We start from the raw sequence: 20,984 nt of genomic DNA, 5'->3' as shown, positions 1-20,984 counted from the left end.
GAATGGGAATGGGATAGGTAAGAAAACAGGAATATTTCTGTCTTCATCGCATCTTCTTCCCCACTGTCTCAGATACCAAATAACTGTTGCCAGTTTGCCATGCAAAAACGTGCTAAACTTTCCTAAAAGGCTTGTTTGTAAGTGGACATCATTCACTATTTATGCTTTCTATTCCCTACACACAGCCAAAATCATGGGGGGGGGGGAAATGAGGGAAATGTGGAAAAAAAAACCCAAAAAAATCAATTAGAAACTTTCCTAAATAGAATCTTTCAAAAGACAGGAGTGGCAAACATTCCGTGAGACCTAATTAGGATTTTGTCCCATGAATTCTGTGAGGTTTATGTTCATATTCTAAAGTAAAACACCACAAGGTCAAAAAGGAAGGAACATTTTGGCTTGGAATGGGAACCAGGCAAAAGAAATGTTGCCTATCCCCTGCTTTCAGTAACCCAAAATGCACATTATGCTCTTTATGGTCATCCCATGGGGATCCTGGAGAAGGATACTCTCCAGAGCTCATTTCTCCCACCATGGATTAATTTCTTACTAAGAAATACAGAATTGTGGAATACCCTGAGTTGGAAGGGGCCCACAAGGATCACCAAAGTTCCACTCCTGACCCTGTACAGGACAGTCCTGAGAATCCCACCCTGTACCTGAGAGAGTTGTACAAGCATCAGTTGAGCTCTGGCAGCCTTGGGGCTGTGACCATTCCCTGGTGAGTTTGTTTAGCGCCCAGCCACCCTCTGAATGAAAAACCATTTCCTCATACCCAGCCTAAACCTTTCCTGACACAGCTTCATGCCATTCCATTGGTTCCAATCACTGCATGAATGGATGGGATTGTTTCAGAGCAGAGTTAGAGAAACCTGACACAAAATCAGGACTATAGTGAACCTGACATCCTGTGGACATCATTCATACCATAGGGCAAGCAACTCATTACCTCATGCATGCTACTGAAACACCAATAAGAAACCAACCACAACTGACCAGGACTAGCAGGAAATACAGGAACTAAAATTTAAAGGAAAACAAAAAAGGTTAGATCAAACTTTATAGATTTATAAATTCCTCTGCCCCACCACCATCAGCACTAACAACCCTTCTCCAGAAGATGCCCAGTACACATCTGCATTTTCACCTGCTATGCCACTTCTGTTCCTGCTCAAGGATTCAAGTGCAGGGTTTAAGGAAGGATCATACTGGAACAAGTTGGTTACTGTTGTTGACTTGTACCCAAAAATCAGTGTCACGTGGACAGCAGCATCCTCTGCCCCCTAGGAAGAGAGAGAAAGAAAATGCCAGAGAAAAGAATGAACCTTTTTTTTTTTTAAAGTTATTTCCTGTGTTCCTGCATCTCCCATACAAAATCAGGTACATGGCACTGAAGAAACTTTCACATACACCAGACTCTACTTAAATATTTACAGTTATGTTGACTTTAAAGAGCATCTACAGAGATTTTCAAACCTTAAAACAATTCCAGACTGGGAAGATTTGGATTTGCTATATCCACACAAGTACATTAAGCTAGTAAACAAAATCCCAGACTAACTATGCAGTTTTTAATTTGCAATATTCTTACTAAATTAAAGAGCTTGCTTTTTTCACTGGTTTTCATAAATCTATTAATCTATTTTTAACTAAGCTGGTCTACTGTAGAGTCCACAGTAAACTGCCCCACAGACAAGACTTGGCTGAGGGGCTGCTCTTTGCCCTTCTCTAGTGTAGCTCAGGCCAGGAAAACACAGGAAGGCACATTGGCTTCTGACTGCTCCCCAAAGTGTGGTTTCTTACCCGAGAAGGAACTTTACATTGAATTCTTGTTGAATTTCTGCCCTCCTCCAAAACTGGGCAAGGCTGGGATCCAAACAACACTGCATTTACCCCTTCAAGATTGGTCCCCCTGAGAGTCACTCTAAGTCCTCCTAAAACAAACAATTATTCCATGATATTCAATATGTAGGATATTTTAATATACAAAGAATTCTTTGTTTATAGATGACTACAAAAGTCTCTCAGCTGAGCTGATAATGATCTGTTCCACCTTGCTGTGCCTGGCTCCCTCTCTTGCACCAGAGATCCTTCTTGCTTTATTTGAATTTGAATTATTTGAATTCTCCTCCACAATACAGGACGACTGGGTTTTTTTTCTCGGTTTATTTTTTAATGACATACTTATTTAAACCAGCAAGCCCTGGCCTGTGATCTCCCCCTTAGCCAGATCCCCAGCCCAAGAACGAAATAAGGAAGGAAGGAAGAAGCACTAAGAATGGAAAATGAGCTTAACGCAGCAGGTGCTCTCACAGTTCAAACAGCTGCCAAGCTCCCTGCTGTCAGAAAAGCCTGTAGCATGTGTCTAGGAAACTTGGGATAGAAAGGGGACTTGGCAGGGCTGGAGACTCGGATTTGTGAGGGAAATCAAGGAGGGATTCGTTCTGTGGAGCACGGAGCAAGCTCAGCTCTCCTGCGTGCCAGACTGAGCCTCCCCAGTCCCAGGCGGGATCACGCCCGACACCAGCCAGACTTGTGCTTGATCTTTCTTCAGCATCCAGTTCCAAAGAGCCAAGGTGCCCCTTTGCTTTTCCGAGTGATTACAGGACTCAGGGATGTTTCAAAGAGAAACAGGAAAGAGAACAGGAGTGGGCATTAATGGCAATTCCAAGCTGGAGTTTGTGCTTTGATGCGATTCAGAGAAACTTTAAAAAACAAAAAAAAGGAAATGTTGCTTGAAACTTAGAGCCTTTTCTCTAGTTCTCAGCACTGCAGAGTTTTAGGATTATGGCTGAACAGACTGCTCAGACAGGCACTAATTAATGCAGTGTTTATTTGTATTTATTAACAAGGCTATATCGTAAACCTACTGTGCTTTTACCCCTCTTTTCACATGTGATGTAAGCAAAGTAAAGTAATTATATATTAATGACAAATTCCCTTGTATGCTTTCCTGAAACTGCCTATTCCTGCTAATTCTTTAAACCACCAGAGAATTGTAGAAGTTTAGTCTTGATTTCCTGTGGCTGGCAGCAAATCCAGGCCAACAAGAGCAATCAGATACATTAACAGCAATCTCCTGGTATTCACTGGAACGTGGGAGTATCTTTAGAAAGGCATTCCATGCTTCTAGAGTTAGGTCATGGGGATCTCCCAGCATGGCACCACTGAGACCAGGGATATTTTGACAAGAAGGAGCTGATGCAGCACAGTACAGGGTGCTTTGTTGCCTTCCTGTCCTGTAACATTAAATTTGCAGAGTCAGAAAGAGCAAGAAGTGAAAACTGAAGCCACTTGCAAATGCAAGAGCTGTCAGATAAGGAGCTTCAGATTTAGAGTTCAGAATCCACTAGTGTTGTGTAAAGACTGATGCTGTTAAATTTTGATATCTACATTATATCTATATGCAGTGAAATAGTGCCTGTGTGCACTTTACAATGAGATTGAAGAGAGGTATTTGAAATGGGAGAAATTAAAAACACAGATGGAAGTTGTAATTCTTTCCAATTATAAGCATTCCAGGCACATGTAATGTAAGATAGCATTATTCTTGCTTTCTTTTTAATGAGTGACAGATCACTGTAATTGGGAGGAGTGGATTTGCCAGCAAAGGAAAGGAGAAGCAAAGCCCAAGCTCTAAATTTTGCCATTGAAGGATTGTTTTTAGAGTTGCTTGGAGGTGTTTGAGTTTTCTATGAATTAAAAGTGATTCTTAAACTCAGGGTGCCACGACCCTCACATTAGGGAAAAAATAATATTAAAAGAGTTAGAATAGTTTTCTTCCCATGCAACCAAAAAAACAAAACCATCCCATGCTTGTCCATGGACAGTTTTTCAAGCCATCATACCTTTTCTGTGGCTGCTCCAAAGTGGCCAAGCGTGGCCCAGTCAGATCTCCAAGCCACGTGTCTGAGCTGCACTGAGTGCTGCTCTCAGTGGTGATTGCTACCATGCTCTCAGAAATCAAATTAGTAAAATGAGGAGATTTACAGAGAAATGACTGGGTAACTTTACTGTCAGAGTAGACTTGGTTCATGCTGATTCTGCTGTATTCCTTGCTGCTTGAAAACAAAGCATAATCTGAGACTGTCCTTCACTGCACAGCCCAGGTACATCAACAGTGTTTGCTCTTATCTTCAGGTATGGAATTTATCATTCTTTATTTCCTCTTCTATTTCAAGGAGAGGAGGTATAATGGGAAAGGAAGGAGATTCAGTTTAGCTTTAGCTTCTCTAAGTTTCTTAGCTTTGTACCGAGTTTTCCATTTTATTCCTCAGAACATGAATTTGCTTCAATGAGGCTGGGATTAACCAGTCCAGCCATTTCACAGTCATAGAATCATAGGATCATTTCATCTGAAAAACCCTCTAAGATAAATAAGTCCAGCCAGTACCCCAGGACTGTCAGGCACACCACTCACCCATGTGCCCAAGTGCCACATCTACACATCTTTCAAACCCCTCTAGGGATGGTGACTCCACCAATGCCCTGGGCAACCTGTTCCAGTGACTGGCAACCATTCCAGTGAAAAACTTTTCCCTAATACCGACTTTAATTAGGCCAGATTAATTCAAATACTACATAGCTACACGTCAAATGGATATGGGAGGATGAGTATGAAGCACTAATGATTTGTTGAAACAAATATATGTGCACTTGAAAATGTAATTCCCAAACAAAACTACTCAGGAAACTGGTTGCCTGCACAAAGAGCCAAAGAGAATCTATCAATCTTTAGGTCAATTTTGACTGTGCTTTGGGGCACACACAGTGTGTCCAGCTATAAATTTTTTTTTAATCAGGTGAAAATCTTGCCAGTGCAAGTACAGAAGAACCAAAGCATGACATGACAAGGAAAAAGCAGGAAGCAGCTCCCTTGGAGGGTTCACACCTACCAATCTCTGAAGTCGAAGGAGGTTCAACAGCTTCCAGCGTTGGCTGGACTGTCAGGAAGATCCCTTGTCCTGTGGTGCCACTGAGAGCAAAGCCATGAGGTGTCACCAGCAGTGTCACTGGGTAGATCCCAACTGGCAGCCTTGGAACCTGGCAAACCACTTGGGTTTGATTCAGAGATGTGACGTGGCAGCTCCTCCTGTCCACCTCCACCTGCAGGGCCAGCTGCTCCTCACCAAAGCCAGCTCCCCTGAGAACCACTGTGGCCTGGGACGCCTCACCTGAGGGAATATAATCATCAAGGTCACTCACGAATTTTGGCCTAGCAAAGTCCAGAATTTAAGTTCAGCCAACTGTTAAAAGATTCTACCAGCTTCAACAGGACATCCTAAAAACTACACCACTGGTGTTCTCTCACTGTTCCACATAACAGCAATTCCTGCCTGTCCCTGTCCAGCTGTTACATTTTCCCTTAACTTTTTATTAAAAATAGCTTGAGCCAAGAGCTGGTTTTTGCTATAGGCATCAAACCTGCCATTGTTTCTCTCCCCTTTATGCCTCTACCATAGAATCTCAGAGTAGTTAAATTTGGAAAAGACCTCTGAGATCCCCTCTGTGCTCACCACTAAACTGTGTCTCCAAATATCACATCCACGAGCCCTCTGACCCTCTGACCCCTTCCAGGGATGGTGACTCCACCTCTGCCCAGAGCAGCCTGTTCCAGAGCCTGACAACCCATTCAATGAGGAAACCTTTCTTAACAACTATTCTAAACTTCTCCTGATGCACATTAAGGCCATTTCCTATCATCCTATTTCTTCATCCCTGGAAGAAGAGATCAAGCACCCCCCGGCTGCATCCTCCTATCAAGGAGTTGTGGAGAGTGAGAAGATCACCCTGAACCTCCTTTTCTCCAGGCTGAGCCCCCCCAGTTGCTCCCCCTCAGACCTGTGCTCCAGACCCTTCCCAGCTCCACTGCCTTTCGCAGGACAAACTTGTACACACAGCATATCCAGAACTGGAGCTGATCAGAAGTGACTCATAAAAGTGCAGTTTCCATAAAATCAAAAATTTCCGAAAGGATACACATGTACATGAAACCACCAGCACCTGGCAGATCTTTTTCACAGAATTTTGTGCTCAGACTCCAGGCCCCGTTACCTGATGAATACTCCACATCTCTGACTACAGGTGTCAATTCCTGGCTGAACTGGAAAGAACACGAGCCAGAACAGTTGGCAAGGACATCATTCACCATCACCACCACCTGGAGAAAGACCAGAGAGATATTAAAGTTGAATGATATCTTAAACACCTCCGAAGAGGTGTTTTCTAGAGCCACAACTGACTGATAGATGCTGGTAGCCACCCTGAGCTACTGAGAGCACACAGTGCTAGAACAAACAGAGAGCTCTCCACCCTGCTGCAATCCCATTGCAAATTTAATTGCAAATTTAAAGAGCAGATTGCTAGGGCTCATCCAAGACACAGTTTTGGATCCTGCATCTCCAGCCTATCTCCCACCATCCTGGGACCCACACCTCCTCAAACTCCTGCTCTTCCAGTTCACCCATTGAAGACTGTTCTTGCCTTCCCCAGTTCTTCCCACTTTGCCTTGGGAATAAATGTATTATGTCTAAACACCCTGGAAAACTAATTAAAGTGAAACTCACAATGTGTCTTCTCAACATGCAGCCCTCAAATTTTATTTTTTGGCCCTTGTTGTTAAAGCTGAAGGAAAAAACTGGACTGTGACCATCAAGAAATATCCCCCCTGAGATCTTGATATTTTTGAAGAGTCAGCTGGCAAAGGATAGGGCATAAAAGAGTCCCTCTTTATCCCTCTCCAGTTGTTAAGGGTGTGCTTGCAAAAAGCAAAGCATCTGCTCCAAAGAAATACAAGGAGCACAGAGTTGCAACGTAGTCTGCTTAGACAGAAACATGATAATTAGAGGGACAATTTTACACTGCCAGAATAAAGCTTCAAAAACTACAAGGAAATCTGTTTGTTGCTGTTGGTCTTGTTTCACTTGAGCTGTTTGAGGGTCTGTGCAGCATGGATGGAAAAGATGTGGTAGGTGCCTGAGTCACTAGAAGAGAGCAATTCTCATGGCTGGGAACCAGGTTCATGAAAAAGGCAGGATGGTTTGGTCCCAGATGTTGCACAGCTGGGCTTGGAGCACATCCAACACCACCCTGTTATAGCCACAGTGTCTGAGAGTCTGCTGGAAACAAAGCCAGCCAGAGCCACTGTTCTGCAACATCTGAGAGCAGAGCTGGGAACACATTTGTCCATCCAGCAGACTGGAATGATTCCTCCTTCAGCACGAAGCTCTCCTATCTCTCTCTTCCCTCCTGGGGAATCAAGATCCAGAGAGGTTCAGGATTTGCCTAACTCACAGATGAGTATCCCAGCCACCAACTCATTTACTTTGCCCATCAGTGTCACAGAGTGTTGCAGGTGAATTGTGTAATTCCCAGTTTGGTGCCCAAGAACCACAGGACTTGTCAAGGGTGACAATTCAGAGATTTTTATCCCTTGGTCACCGCTTCCAAAAAAATATATATTGTCTTCCATCACCCATGATCACCATTCTCTCTACCTGCAACAGCTCTTGGAACAAAGTCTTGCTCCACACACCAGGCAGCAGAATAAGAGAATTTGAGGCAAAGAAAACCAGATTCCTGAAAGGATTCATTGGCAGAACAAGGTACCCAAATACCTCTGAGACTTCTGAAGTTGCACAACCCTGCTGAACCAGTGACAAGTGAGAGAGCACATCAACTCACCTGTGTTTGGTTATGGAGGGTGGCAAGCATGTCCCCAAATATTGGTCCAATAAACACACCCCCATCATAAACCACACGAGTAGAAACAGTTGGCTTCAGGCCAGTGAGGTTTTCAGCAGAGACCTGGAAAAGATCAAAGAATTCAAGTTTCTCATCCTTTTCTGTCCTGTGATGTTAAATTAAAACAGGATCTTTACATGCAATAACTCCCGGAAAGTTCTCACCCTTCTTCCATTAATCATATCTGCACCCCTAAATCTTCATTACTCAAGGTTTCACAATACCTCCCTGTTCCCACCTTCACCTTGCAGTCAAAGAGATGACCAAGAAGTTCAGGAATCTGGGTGATAAATAAGCTTCTAATACCCAATAATATAATTTGAATTTAGGCATGCAAAGGTCTTCTCAGGTGAAACAAGGTCCTGTGCAAGAGCTGAAGATGCAGCTCGAACTTTTTTCACCCTTCAGGCCAATACCTTGGGCACTGGAATTTGATGAAAATAACATCACACTTTTAGGAGCTGAATACCCAAAGAAACAGTGTTGCTTTTTGAGGTAGGAAGCATCTCAGTCTGAGTCCTTACTCAAAAAGACCCTTCTGCTTGAAGTAAAACTGTCAGGACATATCTTGGGAGGGGAGAGTGTAATGTCAAGCTTCACCTGAGACTTAAGAGAATGAGATATGAAACCAGACAAAGCAGTTCTCAGGAAAATACCCTCTTGGCAAATAAATGATGCCACAAATGTGTGATGAGCTCCAGTTACTGTACTGAAATGTTAATGTAGATATAACTAATAAAGATTTCATTTCAGTATACCAGCCCCTTTGTTGTACAGAAATTACACTCAAATTTCCTGGTTTTGGATCACAGCCTCAATATAATTTCTTCTCCTACAAGTGTTTTTGGGGGTTTTTTAATCATTTAATCTGGAATTTGCTAAAGGTACTGTTCGAAATAGGAAGATTACCTAAATTTCCATGGTGTCTTTATAAAAAAAAACACATTGTGAGAGTGAATCAGCCAAGACCAAAGACACCAAATGGGGATCAAAGTGGGGATTAGTAAAAGAAATTACTGTACACTGATAACATTGGGCAAGTCCCCAGCTGTTTTTTTCCAAGTCAGTGTCCAGACACTTTCATAGCACGAGCTGGAGTCTCTGGTCACGGTGAAGTCACTGGTGTTGATGAAGGGAGCTGTAAAATTGTCCACATTGTCCTGCAAAAGCCTGCGGAGCTGGTGGGCAGAGATGTGCACTGAAACACCTGCAAAAGATGTTAGGGAGCAGTGGATGTCTCCATTTCCAGGAGAGCATATCTGCCTGCTCCTAGGAAAGGAAGGGGTTTCATTACGAGGTTGTCATGGTTCAAACCTCTGCAGCTGCCAAAAGAGTGACATTTATTGGACCCTAAACACCAAAAAAATCATGGAATTATAGAATAGAATCATAGAAGGATTTGGGCTGGAAAGGACTTTAAAGTTCATCTAATCCCAGCAATGAACCCTAGACCAGGTTGCTCAAAGCCCCATCCAACCTGACCTCAAATGTTTCCAGGGATGGGACATCCACCACCTCTGGGAAACCCTGCCACTGTTTCCCCAACTTCATCATAAAAAATTTCTTCTTTATGTCTAATATGAAGGTCATTCACACTTTTCAATAACACCCAGTGCCGTGGTTTAGTTGAGGTGTCAGAAAACAGGTTGGACTCGATGATCTTAAAGGTCTCGTCCAACCTTCTGTGATTCTGTGAACAACCAACCTGGCCTTGAGCACAGCCAGGGATGGTGCAGCCAAAACTTCTCTGGCAATTAATTCTTCTCTTGGCTTCCTGCTTGGGAAATCCAGGCCCTGATCTGCATCTTCCCTTACCTGGTATCACTGTGTTGGCCAAGTGGATGTGGAAGGTTCCTCCGAGAGGTGGGGATGACTTCTGCAGCCTCTGGATGGTGAGGCTGACTCTCACATCCTCCGTGGACACAAACAGGTATCCATATCCCTCAGAGCCCTCCCCAAGCACTGCGCCTCTGTGGGACAGAGAAGGGGGTCACAGGAAGGCATCAGCAGTGGAGACCCCCACTGCTGACACCCCCAAGTCAACCAACAGCTCAGGGACACCTGTGGGAACAACATTCCTGAAAGATTTAAGGGGAAGATGCCCAGACCTCAAAGAAAACTGGATATTCCCAACTTCTAGCCACTTATCACTCTATTTCTCCAGGCAGCAACTGACAGAACCAGAGAACACAGTCTCAAGCTGCACCATGGGAAATATAGGTTGGATATTAGGAAAAAGTTTTTTAAGAAAAGGGTGATAAAGTACTGGAATGGCCTGCCCAGGGAGGTGCTGGAAACACCATCCCTGGATGTGTTTTAAAAAAAATTGGATGTGGCACTTGGTGCCATGGTTTACTTGAGGTGTTAGGGCTGGGTTGGACTTAATGATCTTGAAGGTCTCCTCCAACCCAGTGATTCTGAATTATGCAGGCAATGCACACAGCAAAAAAATACCTTTTTAAATTTATGGTGGAAGAAATAATTTATACACCATCAAGCACCAGGTGCAAACCAGTGGTGTTTAGAAACATCACTACAGGTGTTTCTAAAGAACCAGCTCAGTGCAGCCTGGACAGTATCTGCAACAGCAAAGCAAAAAATTTTTCCTGCTGCACGCTGTAATCTCCTCGAACCCATTAAAATCTCAAGTCCCCAGAATTACAGTGAGATTTCATATTGTACAAAGATTTAGGTTGGAAAAGGCCCCTAAGATTGACCCAAATCCTTAACCCAGCATTACCAGGTCCCTCATTAAACCATGCCCCCAGACACCACATCTGTATTGGAGTTACTCAGGTTCACAAAAGTACAATTTCTACAAGTTCAAATGCTGTTCTCCTTCTCCACTAAAATTCTCGTGTTTCAAAGAAAAAGGAGCCTCTCCGTGGTACAACGATGCCACCGTGTGTTAAGTGTCTGGATAACAAGTGGCTTCTGCACAGCAAATTTCCACAAAACAAAACCAAAAGGACCACAGCCCTTTGTACAGCTGGAACAAGATTTTAGCCAATATTCCTGTTCTGATGGGGGTAGGAGTTGGATTGGATTAAATCACAGCCCGTGTTCAGCAAAGAGAAAGAGCCAGGATTATTTTGAAGATGTCCAAAGACACCTATTTTTAAAGCTTGTGCTGATTCCTGCTTTTCTCTGATACCCTCCTCTCTGAGATGGAAAAGCCCGCCTGCATCTAGCACCTTTTCTTCTCCTGGTGAGAGGTACTGTGATCAAACTGCTTCTTAATCCTTTTTTTCTTTTTTTTTTTAAATTAGCTAAACAGGTGGAGCTTCTTAAATCTTCCTGTCCTAGGCTCTATAATGATGCTTATGGCATTTCCCCCCATTTTTTTCTAAATTTATTTGAAAAATACAGCCATCAGTGTTATTTGCAGCATTCCAATGTCAGTCTTCAGGCTCCACACAGGAGTAAAAATTTTCCCTCTTCCTATTAGTTACACTTCTGGTTATGGATCTCAACCACCACAAACGTCCCCCTGTATTTTCATTTCTGCCCTTACCCTTGGTGGTTTATGTTAAGATACTACATTTGACTCAGCTGGATACAATCCAACTTTTACAGGACTTATTTCCTGCCAGTACAAACCTTTAATGTTACAGTCTGTGATCTAGTTATAGCCCATGGCTCTGATTCCTCTGTCACTGTTGGGAGGAACAGAAACCTCATCTCAGCTAACAAGGACACCCAAGGTGGACTCCCAGTGGCTAATGTGGGAATTGGTGTCATTAACAGTGTTTTGGAGACACCTTTGGATGATTTTGATCCACTGCTCCAGAAGGGCTTAGATTTCCTTCCAATCCCAGATCACACCTTGGTGACCCACGGAGATCTGACACCCCAAGTTACCTCAAACTTCTTGTTTTCAGCAGCTGAACCCAGCTCCAGGTCCACTGGGGGAACTCTAAGGGGTGTTATAGGGTACTGAGATGAGCTGCTGGCTGTCCCTACCTTGGAGAGAGAAGGGGCAGACTGGCACCACAGCCAGACACGCCCCAGGACACGTTGTAGGAGGGAGGAGACCCCACCACAGACACTGCTTCAATGATCCTCCCCCCTGGCCACGGGGGTTTGGGGTCTCTCTGAGAAACTGAAAGAAAAAACATAAACATCCATTACAGCAAGGAGAGCAGAGGTGACTGTGCCCAGAGTATTGTCATTTCATAGCTGGAAACACCTGCTTGGGTTTGGTTTTTTGTTTTAAGTTCTATAAAATAGAATCATTAAGGTTGAAAAAGGCCTCTAAGTTCACACAGTCCAACTATTCTGCAGCACTGCCCAGTCCACCACTAACCAGTGTCCCCAACTGCCACATCTACACATTTTTGAACCTTTCCAGGGATGGTGATTTCACCACAGCCTGTTCCATTTGCAGAGCCACATTTTCAAATAAACCAAGAATATCAATATTTTGGCAATTTCTTCTCGACTGCTGTCACTATATATATATATATATATACACACATACATACATATATTTTTATATATGTTCAAGAAAAATATTTTTGTGCCTATTGTGAAATTTCCCATTGAAAAAGTTTCATCGATCTCTATTGCTATAGACTTAACAGAATATCCTGGGTGGGGGGAAATGAAAACCAAAAGAGATGGCTTTACCAATCACAGCCCTGTCAGCAATGATGAGCTCATCAAGATAAAATGATCCAGGTGTTTCTTTTTGCAGCACAGGGCTCTGCAAGTCTATCTGATGCACAAATATTGGGGAATTGGCTGGGAGGTCCTGGAGAAGCACAGAGGGATTCACACACCTCTTCCAGAGGTTGGTGCAGGTAAATGTCCAGCTGGAAGACACCAAATTTGGGACAATAAACAAATTTGAGGTGATTGTGAAGATTCCAGGTAATATCAGGCACTGGTTTTGTTACTACTGGTATTTAGCACAAGCCACATGCTCAGTGGGTTGTGATTACTCACCATGTCCTTATTGGGTTCTCCAGAGTGAGAAATGAGGATTTAGATCTCTGTTTATCTTTTCCCCTCTGAATCACTAGAGTAGGATATGAGAATGACTACACCTGCTTTATTTTTGGCAAAATACCACAACAGCATCAGTGACCTCAATGGGGATCAATCCAGAATTCAAATCCTCAGCTCTCTTCATTTTTTTATACTCCTGATTTTTTTAAGTCTGCCTGCCCTAAACTTTGTCTGCTACCAAATGTTTTCTACTCATGGAATTTTAAGTGAATAAAGAAAATCAAAGGCTACACCAATTTTCAAAGTTTTTCAAAGGGTGGAGTAAAAAACCAAGCAATTCTCTCTCTTACTGTGGGAAATCAACCAGGAAAGCAACCAGGGAATTGATGTTCTCAAAAATCTTCAAGTATACCTGTGTGTCACTGAGGTGAGATAGTGCACTTAACAAGAAACATGGAAATTTACTCATTAAATCCTCCAAAAAGCATGGAAACACATTCCAGCAATGCCTCTGTAGGAACAGAGCTTTTGTCAGATTACTCCAACTGACCAATTGTTCCTACATAATATACGAACTTCCTTCAGTTTTCCTACTGCACCTTCTTACTACGGAAAATGTAATCTCTGATAGCTGTAATTGTCTGGATACCTTTTAGAGTCAGTTTCATTGAAGTCCCACTGGCAGGTGAGGTTTCTCCTCAATGGACGTGAAGAGACATTGGTGTAGGACACTGAGAGATGAAGGATGCTGCTCATATGTCCTTTATGTGCAAAACACACCTGCAAAAATGGGGGAGAGACTTTCACAAATCAAAACACAGGTAATTTATATATAATGTACATGGAAGATAAAGGAAGAGATTCTATTTCAATTCTGGCTTATCACTGGGTCATTTGGCCTGGAGAAGAAAAGACTCTGGGGAGACCTTAAAGCCTCTTCCAGTGCCTAAAGGGGCTCCAAGGGAGCTGGAGAGGGAATAAAAGCTGTAGGAGACAGTTTTGGCCCCCAGGTGTGCCACAACATGGCATCAAACTGACCCCTGGGGCTTCCATGAAGTTTTGGGTTTACTTCTGTGAAAAGTAGAAGATGAGCAGAAAAGTGAGCGATAGACCACCAAACAATAAAGGATTTTTTCCTTTTGTCACGAAATGGTTGTCCTTGTCCATTCCACCTTTCTCCAACACCATCCCACTTTTTCCTTTCCCACAGCAAGGGTTGTATCCCCAGGAACAGTTAACACTGTGTTAAACAACATCTACATCTCAGAGATCCAAAACCACTCTCAAAGCAAATAAAAGTTGCTCTGCTCGTGCTAAGACATGATGCATAATAGATTTTGGGGAATTGTAAGCTGACCAGATTACTTTATGTTGCTTGTTAGGCTCTGAACTTTCAGTGCCCAGTGCAAGCAGTTCGTGGAGAGCAGCCACTCACATGTGGGTATTTGGTAAGGTCATATCTTGGTAGTGTTGATGGGGAAGTTTTCACCAGCTGGCTTGGTCTGTGGATGCTGAACCTCCCACAGAAAGGCTCTGTTCCACTGACAACGTGTCCTGTGGTGATGATCTTCTTCATATCTGACAAATATATTAAAAAAAAAAAAAGGAAATGAGAGGTTTCAATGAGAGTAATTCACAAGTACAGTCAAGACCAGTGCAGTGCAGTCAATATTCGTGAAAATACAAGTGGGTATCCAGAAATTGTCAAACAGTCCTACTCTGAGAATTCTCCTACCAGAGTTCAAGTGTTTGTACAACACTCTCAGGCACGGATTCCTGGGGCTGTCCTGTACAGGCCCAGGAGTTGGATTTGATGATTCTTGTGGGTCCCTTCCAGCTCTGGATATCCTATCATTGTGATTATTATATTGATCGTGTTGTTTCGAATGCATACACACAACTAATAGATGAGAAACATGAATATATACCTATACCCATTAAAAGTGTAAATTTCTTACCAGTAAAAGTTTAAAGAACATTTATGTCATAAAACCAGATCCATTCTTACAATAAATGCTACTTATTTGCCACAGAAGTTCCCTACCTTCTTTCTCAAAACCACAGTGAAAAAGGATTTTAGCAGAAGTTGGCTCAGTTTCACATCCTACTGAAAGGAGTTCTTCTATTGCTGCTTGCACCTTTAAAATAAATTAAGAAAGTGGAATGCAGTTAGTTACAATCATTTCAGCAGAGACTTCAACACACATCATCATTTCATTTTTCATCAGCCAGGGATCAGTGGCACAGCAGCTCTGAACAACCAGGTAGCCAAATATTCAAAGAATAGAAATGTTAAATAATAATATAATAAAAATAATCTCAACAGAGTATAAACTTTTATGTTTACATAGAAGTTTTCAGGAGTGTGAGACATCCTCAGTCTAATAACTGCTATGGAGTCATCACTCAGGGTCACTTTAATGTTGACAAATTAACAATCAAGACATCAAGAGCCTAGGGGCTGCTGAAGAAGCCAGAGCCATACAACACCCATCTGGCCTTAGAGAAGAAGTCCAAGGATCTGGATTAATGAAAGTCCAAGATATCTGGATGTTGTGATAAACTTAGGATACACCTGGGAATCAACGCTCAAGAAAAAAAAAAATCCCACTGTAAAATATTCTCAGTACAAAAAAAAAATCACCTCTACATCACATAAAATTTATCTCAGCCTTTGGGCCAAATCTTAACTTCTGTCAAGCACCAGAGCTCCACCAATTCCCACCAGAGGATCCTGTGTCTGTGTTTAATGGCACCTACCTGGTGGGCTGTAGCATTTGTGGGAATCATTCTCAGGGTGTTGTTCCAGGAGATGCTGAAATAACCTGTACCAGACACAGTCAACATCTGGGAGAAAAAGAGAAGTAAATCAAGAAATGAAAACAGATGCAAACTGTATGAGATACACATACTCCAAACCTGGAAACTTCAACTGAGGAGGATTTCACAGTCAGCGCTTTGCCTTTTTAAGCCTCTGTGAATCAGGGATCCCTTCCAAGAATCTCTTCAGCTGCTCTTAAACTGTCCCTGTCCTACAAGGAACGGGATTCTTACATTAACAGGGGAACAAGGGATTTATGACCTGTGCAGCTGCAGATGGTCCTTAAAGCTCCTGACCTGCAGGAGTTTAACAATTAGGAAAAAACTTCCCTCATTCCGAAGTGCTTACACACACCCACTAAGGTATGCAAAAACCACAGACAACTTCAGCTCACGATGCTCTTCTCATCAGCTGTGTCAGGAGGTTGCACACAAGGTGGAAACACACATTTTTTTCACATCTGGCACCAACAAGGCAGCTGCAGGCAGCACTGACCTGCACTTCTGGGAGGTGCAAGGCTCGAGCCCGAATTTCGTGCCTCTCAGTGTAGTAGCTGTTCACCACACCAGGGTCCAGCCACGTGTTGTGAACCTGGACTCCAACTCTCATCCCCTTGCTGGGTGTCTTTCCATGATGCAGTGCTTCCAGGTAGTACCTTGAACCAGCAGTCAGCTCAAATTTCTGGGATTTTGGCTGCCAAAGTTCGCTCCAGTTCTTCACCCAGTTCTCAGACCACTCTGAGTTGCCAGCAGGGAGAGAAGCAATTCTCACCTGTGTGCAGAACAACAAAATCACACAATTATAGAATGGTTTGGGCTGGAAAGAGCATAAAAAACCATTTCATTCCACCCCCTGCCATGGGCAGGGACAAATTCCACTATCCCAGGTTGCTCCAAGCCCTGTCCAGCCTGGCCTTGAACACTCCAGGAATCCAGGGGCAGCCACAGCTTCTCTGGGTACCCTGTGCCAGGGCCTCCCCACCCTCACAGGGTAGAATTTCTTCTTCATATCCAATATAACCCAGCTCTCTTTCAGTTTGAAGCCATTAAACCCATTAGTATCATTTCTCCATCCCCAAATAACATTTACTCCAATGCCACAGCTGCAAAAATAAATTAAAAAAAACCAAACAGCATATTTGTGTTTATAACCAATAGCTGTGGGTTGATGGCTCACAAAATTCCTTCCTTTTATACAGGAAAAAGCCACAATCTCAAAAAAACTTTGGTTTAAGGTTCAATACCATAAAGAAGATAATTTCTATGGCTTACTCTAGCACTAATAACAGTTCCCCAAATAACTTTTCATGGATGGCTTCAGTTCAGAAAGAAATATGCTGAACTAACAAAAAAAATCTTCTGGAAAAGACAATCAACAACTCAACACTCTTACTCTGGTGGCAAGAGTGATTTTTTTAAGAGCTATATAATGGACAGGGATGATGTAAAATATCAAAAATAATCACACAGCTTTGACTCTGCAATAGATTCATAAAAGATAATAAACCAATCCACACTGGGGAAATTCCTGCTTGTTATCACCTTAATTAAAATCCTTTCCATCCTCATTTTTTATTTCCATTTCTCTCATTGTTCTCTACAACTAATAATACCTTCTGGTTTGGATCTTGGGACAAACTTAAGTAGAGAGATGCCTGACCATCTGCCTGAATCCAGAAGGTGTAATTGTTGGTCTGAGGAGCCACAAAAAACCCACGGAGTCTGGAGCTGAGCAAAAACAGAACATCCATAATGTACAAAGGAGTTACAGCAAAAAAAACCCCAAAACAGCAAATCTCCCCACACCCCACCTTCACATGTACACTGAGTAACAAGAAAATATCTTGAAACCATTTTAACAAAAGAAACCTTGTTATTTTAAAGCTGAAGTAACCTCAAAATGACCCAATTTCACATTAAATGTCAATTATGCTTTACAAAAGTTTCAAAAAGGAAAGAAAAAACAGCTCCATGAAACTAAGTATGATTTTGTTGGAGGCCACTTCAGTGCATTTCTTCTCAAACAGAGTCTTAACCCTGAACATGCAGGAAAAAGCCAAAACAAGACTCAGAATCAAACAACTAAAACAGAGAAGTGGTAGAAAAATGTAAGAATTCATGCACATTGTACAATTTTTCACGGTCATATCTGAAGAGGCAATAGGAGCCAACACAGCTGAGGAATTTATTTATTTGTATTAACTCCACCTTTGCTGCCAGCTTGGGCTGGGAATCTGCCCCTCCACATCTGGCCAGAGCTCCAGCCCAAAATAGCCTCAAACTGGAGCTCCTTCCACTTCCAGAGCAAATTTTTTTTGTAGTATTTCAGCATATCTAGGCCAGGTAGAGCAGAATTACTGAGGGAAGGCAAAAGGAGGAAAAAATAAAGCACTTCACTGCATATTTTAAGCTTCAAAAGGACCTTGGAGCAAAGGGTTTGCTTTGATTTATAGGAGCTATGCAGTGAGGCTCTGCTATAAAGAGCTGTCAGGTGTTTTTGCTACACCTTACACTGCTAAAGGTGATTGCCATGGCTTCATCTCTTTTTAAGATCACTGAGTACCTGAAGGACTTCTTTGCCCCAGACAGAAACCTTACTGGGGAGCTGGCATTAGGTACAAACTGCCATCTGTATCCAGGACCTGCTTCTGTCAGATCAGAGGCATCATCCCAGACTTCAAAGAGAAGCCCTCTGTTTCCTAGAAAGTTAAAACAAAAGTATTCTCAGCAGCAGCCAGCAGAAATCCCAGAGCACATGCTGGAATCAGTGCTGCAGGAGGCAGGCCAGAGAGAAAATTTTAATAATAAATTGGCTCTGTTTGTGGGGTATTTTGCAGTCTAAGGCAGAACACAAATCTCACCATGGGGAATTTGTTTTACCTTGAAACCCTCCAACAGAAATAACAAAACACTGCAGAGAGAACATCCAACCTGCTCGCATGTCTGCTCTTGCAGGAAAAGGCACAGAGACGACCCACAGTCAAAGTTAAGCCTCATTTTATGCACTAAAATCTCCTACTGCAATGCTCCACTCAATGAGGGTCCCCAGAAGCCTCTGCAGTAACTCCAGTTCAGCCATCCTTCCTCTAAATATTTCCCATGCCTTTTTCCCCTCATTTTCCATGGCCATGCACACCAGTCTGACCTTCCTCCCACCCTCCTGTCTGCTCATGGTGGGCTGAGCTCTCCTTGGTTTTCCTGGCTAGAGAATCACAGAATGGTTTGGAAGGGACCATTCAAGTTTATCCAGTCCAACCTCCCACCACGAGCAGGGACATCTCCAACCAGAGCAGGTTGCTTAAAGCTGCACCCAAACTGGCCTTGAATGTTTCCAGGGATGGAGCATCCACCACCTTTGTGGGCAAACTGAGGTGGCTTCCCCCACCTCATTGTAAAAAAATACCTCCCTTAAAAACAATTTAAATAGACCCCTTTTAATTTAAAACCACCACTCCACTGTCCTATTACTAATCAAATGTAGCTATTATATTTTATGAAAAATCTCTTCCTACGATTTTTTCCCTCCTGAGAGCTGAGGGCCTCAGGAAAGAAATGTAAACAATAACTCTCTGCTGCTGTGGAATACAACAGGTGCATTTTCCATTAGTTTATGTGGATTGTTTTTAATTGATGACCAATCACAGCCACCTGTGCCAAGGCTGTGAGCAGTCACAGGATTTTGTTATACATTCTATTCTATTCTTGTTCTTTGTAGCCTTCTGAGCTTCTTCTCTCTCTGTTCTTTTAGTATAGTTTTTATGTAGTATTTTAATATAATATATAAGATAATAAATCAGCTTTCTAAGGAAAATGGAGTCAAACCTCGTGTCCCCACACTTGGAGCATCCACTGCAACAATCAAAGTCTATCCCCATGTTTCTGAAAGCCCCCTTTAGGCACTGGAAGGAGCTCTCAGATCTCCCTGGAGCCTTCTTTTCTCCAGGCTGGATAACCCCAGCTCTCTCATCAGTCTTTCCTCAGAGCAGAGGTGCTCCAACCCTTGGATTATTTGTGGCCCCCTTCCCTACCACCCCAAAATTGATGTTGAAACAGACACTGCTTTGGAAAGCCCTGTTTCTTGATTTCATTCATCACCAAAGGGTTCCTGCCCTACATTTCTCTGTGTGTTTGCATTTGGAGCTCCAGGAACAGCTCACCTGGCTGGGGGGCATCGAGTCTCCTGCCCTCACCAACAGCCTCAGTGGTGCATCTGATTTCCCAGGGAGAGACGTGCTTGACTTCACAGGGAACACCTGGCAGCAGGGAAAGGAGACAGAGGTGCTGTGGGAGACTTGGAGACACAGCTGAGCTGCAGCATAAACACATCTCAGAGTCCTGGAACAGTTTGGGTAGGAAGGGACTTTGCAAATATGTAGTTGCAAGCACCTTTCTATGGACAGGGTCACCTTCCACTAGACAGGTTGCTCTGTTGGAGCTCCTTAAGGAACTGGAAAGTGCTCCAAGGTCTCCTTGGAGCTTTATTTTCTCCAGTCTGAACAGCTCCATATCTCTAGCCTTTCCTTATGGTATAGGTGTTCTAATCCTCTGATCATTTTTGTGTCCCTCCTCTGGATTCACTCCAACAGGTCCATGATTTTCCTGTGCAGAGGACCCTGGATGAGGTACTCTGGGTGGGGTCTCACCAGAGCAGAGAGGCAGAATCCCTTCCCATCCACCTTGCTCCTAAAAAGGCATCAACATTTTGCCACAAGCCTGGGCTGGTACTGCCAGCAAACAGAACAGCTCATGCCCACAATCATTAAAACTGGAGCTTCCTGGAGGTGTGTAGTGGTTTTGGTTTGCTAATTTGACATATTTTGTTTAATGTATTAATGAGTGTGATGTGTTTAGTGTTGGTTAATTACTAGTGTATTTATTAGGATGTATTTACTCATTTCCTGCTGTGAGGTAGGACTAGGAGAAAGGTAAGTAGGTTTAAAACTTTAAAAGGGTATAAAGAGAAATTTATTAATAGTAACTAAAAGAAAAAATAATAAGAATTAAAACGTTTAGGATACTTCTCCTCCCCATAAACCTCTTTTTTCTTACTGACAATGCAAAGAAACAAAACCTAAAATTTTAGTTAGTTTACTACTTCTAGAATAGTTTTTCTTTAGTTTATTTAGGGAGAGAAGTCTCTTTTGTTAATGTTATGGAGATTTCTCTAAAAAATATATATAGTTTTCTTGTATCTCTCTTTGTGAATAGTAGCTGACCAGGGAAATATGTAATAATGAACTTCTTTCTCATTTTTCCATAAGCTTTTCTCCGAGCTGTGTTTATGGGCTGTATTAACTTACAGGGTATTGTTTTAAAGATGAGTTGTTTAAAGGCAAAGGTTCTTATTATCTATTTGCATCACTTCTGTAAATGCCTCCCATGCAAAACAAGCATGGGGACACGGTGAGTCCTACAATCCCCATGCTGGTATCCCTAAACATCTCTTGGGTTTTGCAGTCAGGGCCAAACTG

The 20,984-nt window shown here is 42.7% G+C and overlaps 1 protein-coding gene across 1 annotated transcript in view; it reads right to left on the bottom strand.

The window, feature by feature from the left end:
- Positions 1–20,984, bottom strand: part of PKHD1 (PKHD1 ciliary IPT domain containing fibrocystin/polyductin) — a 239,336-nt gene that overhangs the window by 205,698 nt on the left and 12,654 nt on the right. Inside the window, exons 12-28 of the mRNA XM_039696008.1 lie at positions 19,671–19,766; positions 18,077–18,212; positions 17,127–17,241; positions 16,010–16,285; positions 15,454–15,540; positions 14,738–14,831; positions 14,129–14,271; positions 13,343–13,473; positions 12,373–12,557; positions 11,707–11,845; positions 9,559–9,713; positions 8,766–8,950; positions 7,684–7,806; positions 6,055–6,160; positions 4,896–5,174; positions 1,804–1,934; positions 1,148–1,283 (exon numbers count right to left, since the gene is read on the bottom strand). Coding sequence (XP_039551942.1) covers positions 1,148–1,283; positions 1,804–1,934; positions 4,896–5,174; positions 6,055–6,160; positions 7,684–7,806; positions 8,766–8,950; positions 9,559–9,713; positions 11,707–11,845; positions 12,373–12,557; positions 13,343–13,473; positions 14,129–14,271; positions 14,738–14,831; positions 15,454–15,540; positions 16,010–16,285; positions 17,127–17,241; positions 18,077–18,212; positions 19,671–19,766 — 2,517 coding nt within the window. The remainder of the gene's footprint in view (positions 1–1,147; positions 1,284–1,803; positions 1,935–4,895; positions 5,175–6,054; positions 6,161–7,683; positions 7,807–8,765; positions 8,951–9,558; positions 9,714–11,706; positions 11,846–12,372; positions 12,558–13,342; positions 13,474–14,128; positions 14,272–14,737; positions 14,832–15,453; positions 15,541–16,009; positions 16,286–17,126; positions 17,242–18,076; positions 18,213–19,670; positions 19,767–20,984) is intronic.

This window comes from Passer montanus, unplaced genomic scaffold (assembly GCF_014805655.1).
Source record: "Passer montanus isolate IOZ18808 unplaced genomic scaffold, ASM1480565v1 scaffold94, whole genome shotgun sequence".
Classification (NCBI taxonomy): domain Eukaryota; kingdom Metazoa; phylum Chordata; class Aves; order Passeriformes; family Passeridae; genus Passer; species Passer montanus.
The sequence above is the reverse complement of the archived record's forward strand: the minus strand, read 5'-3'. Positions and strand labels throughout refer to the sequence as shown.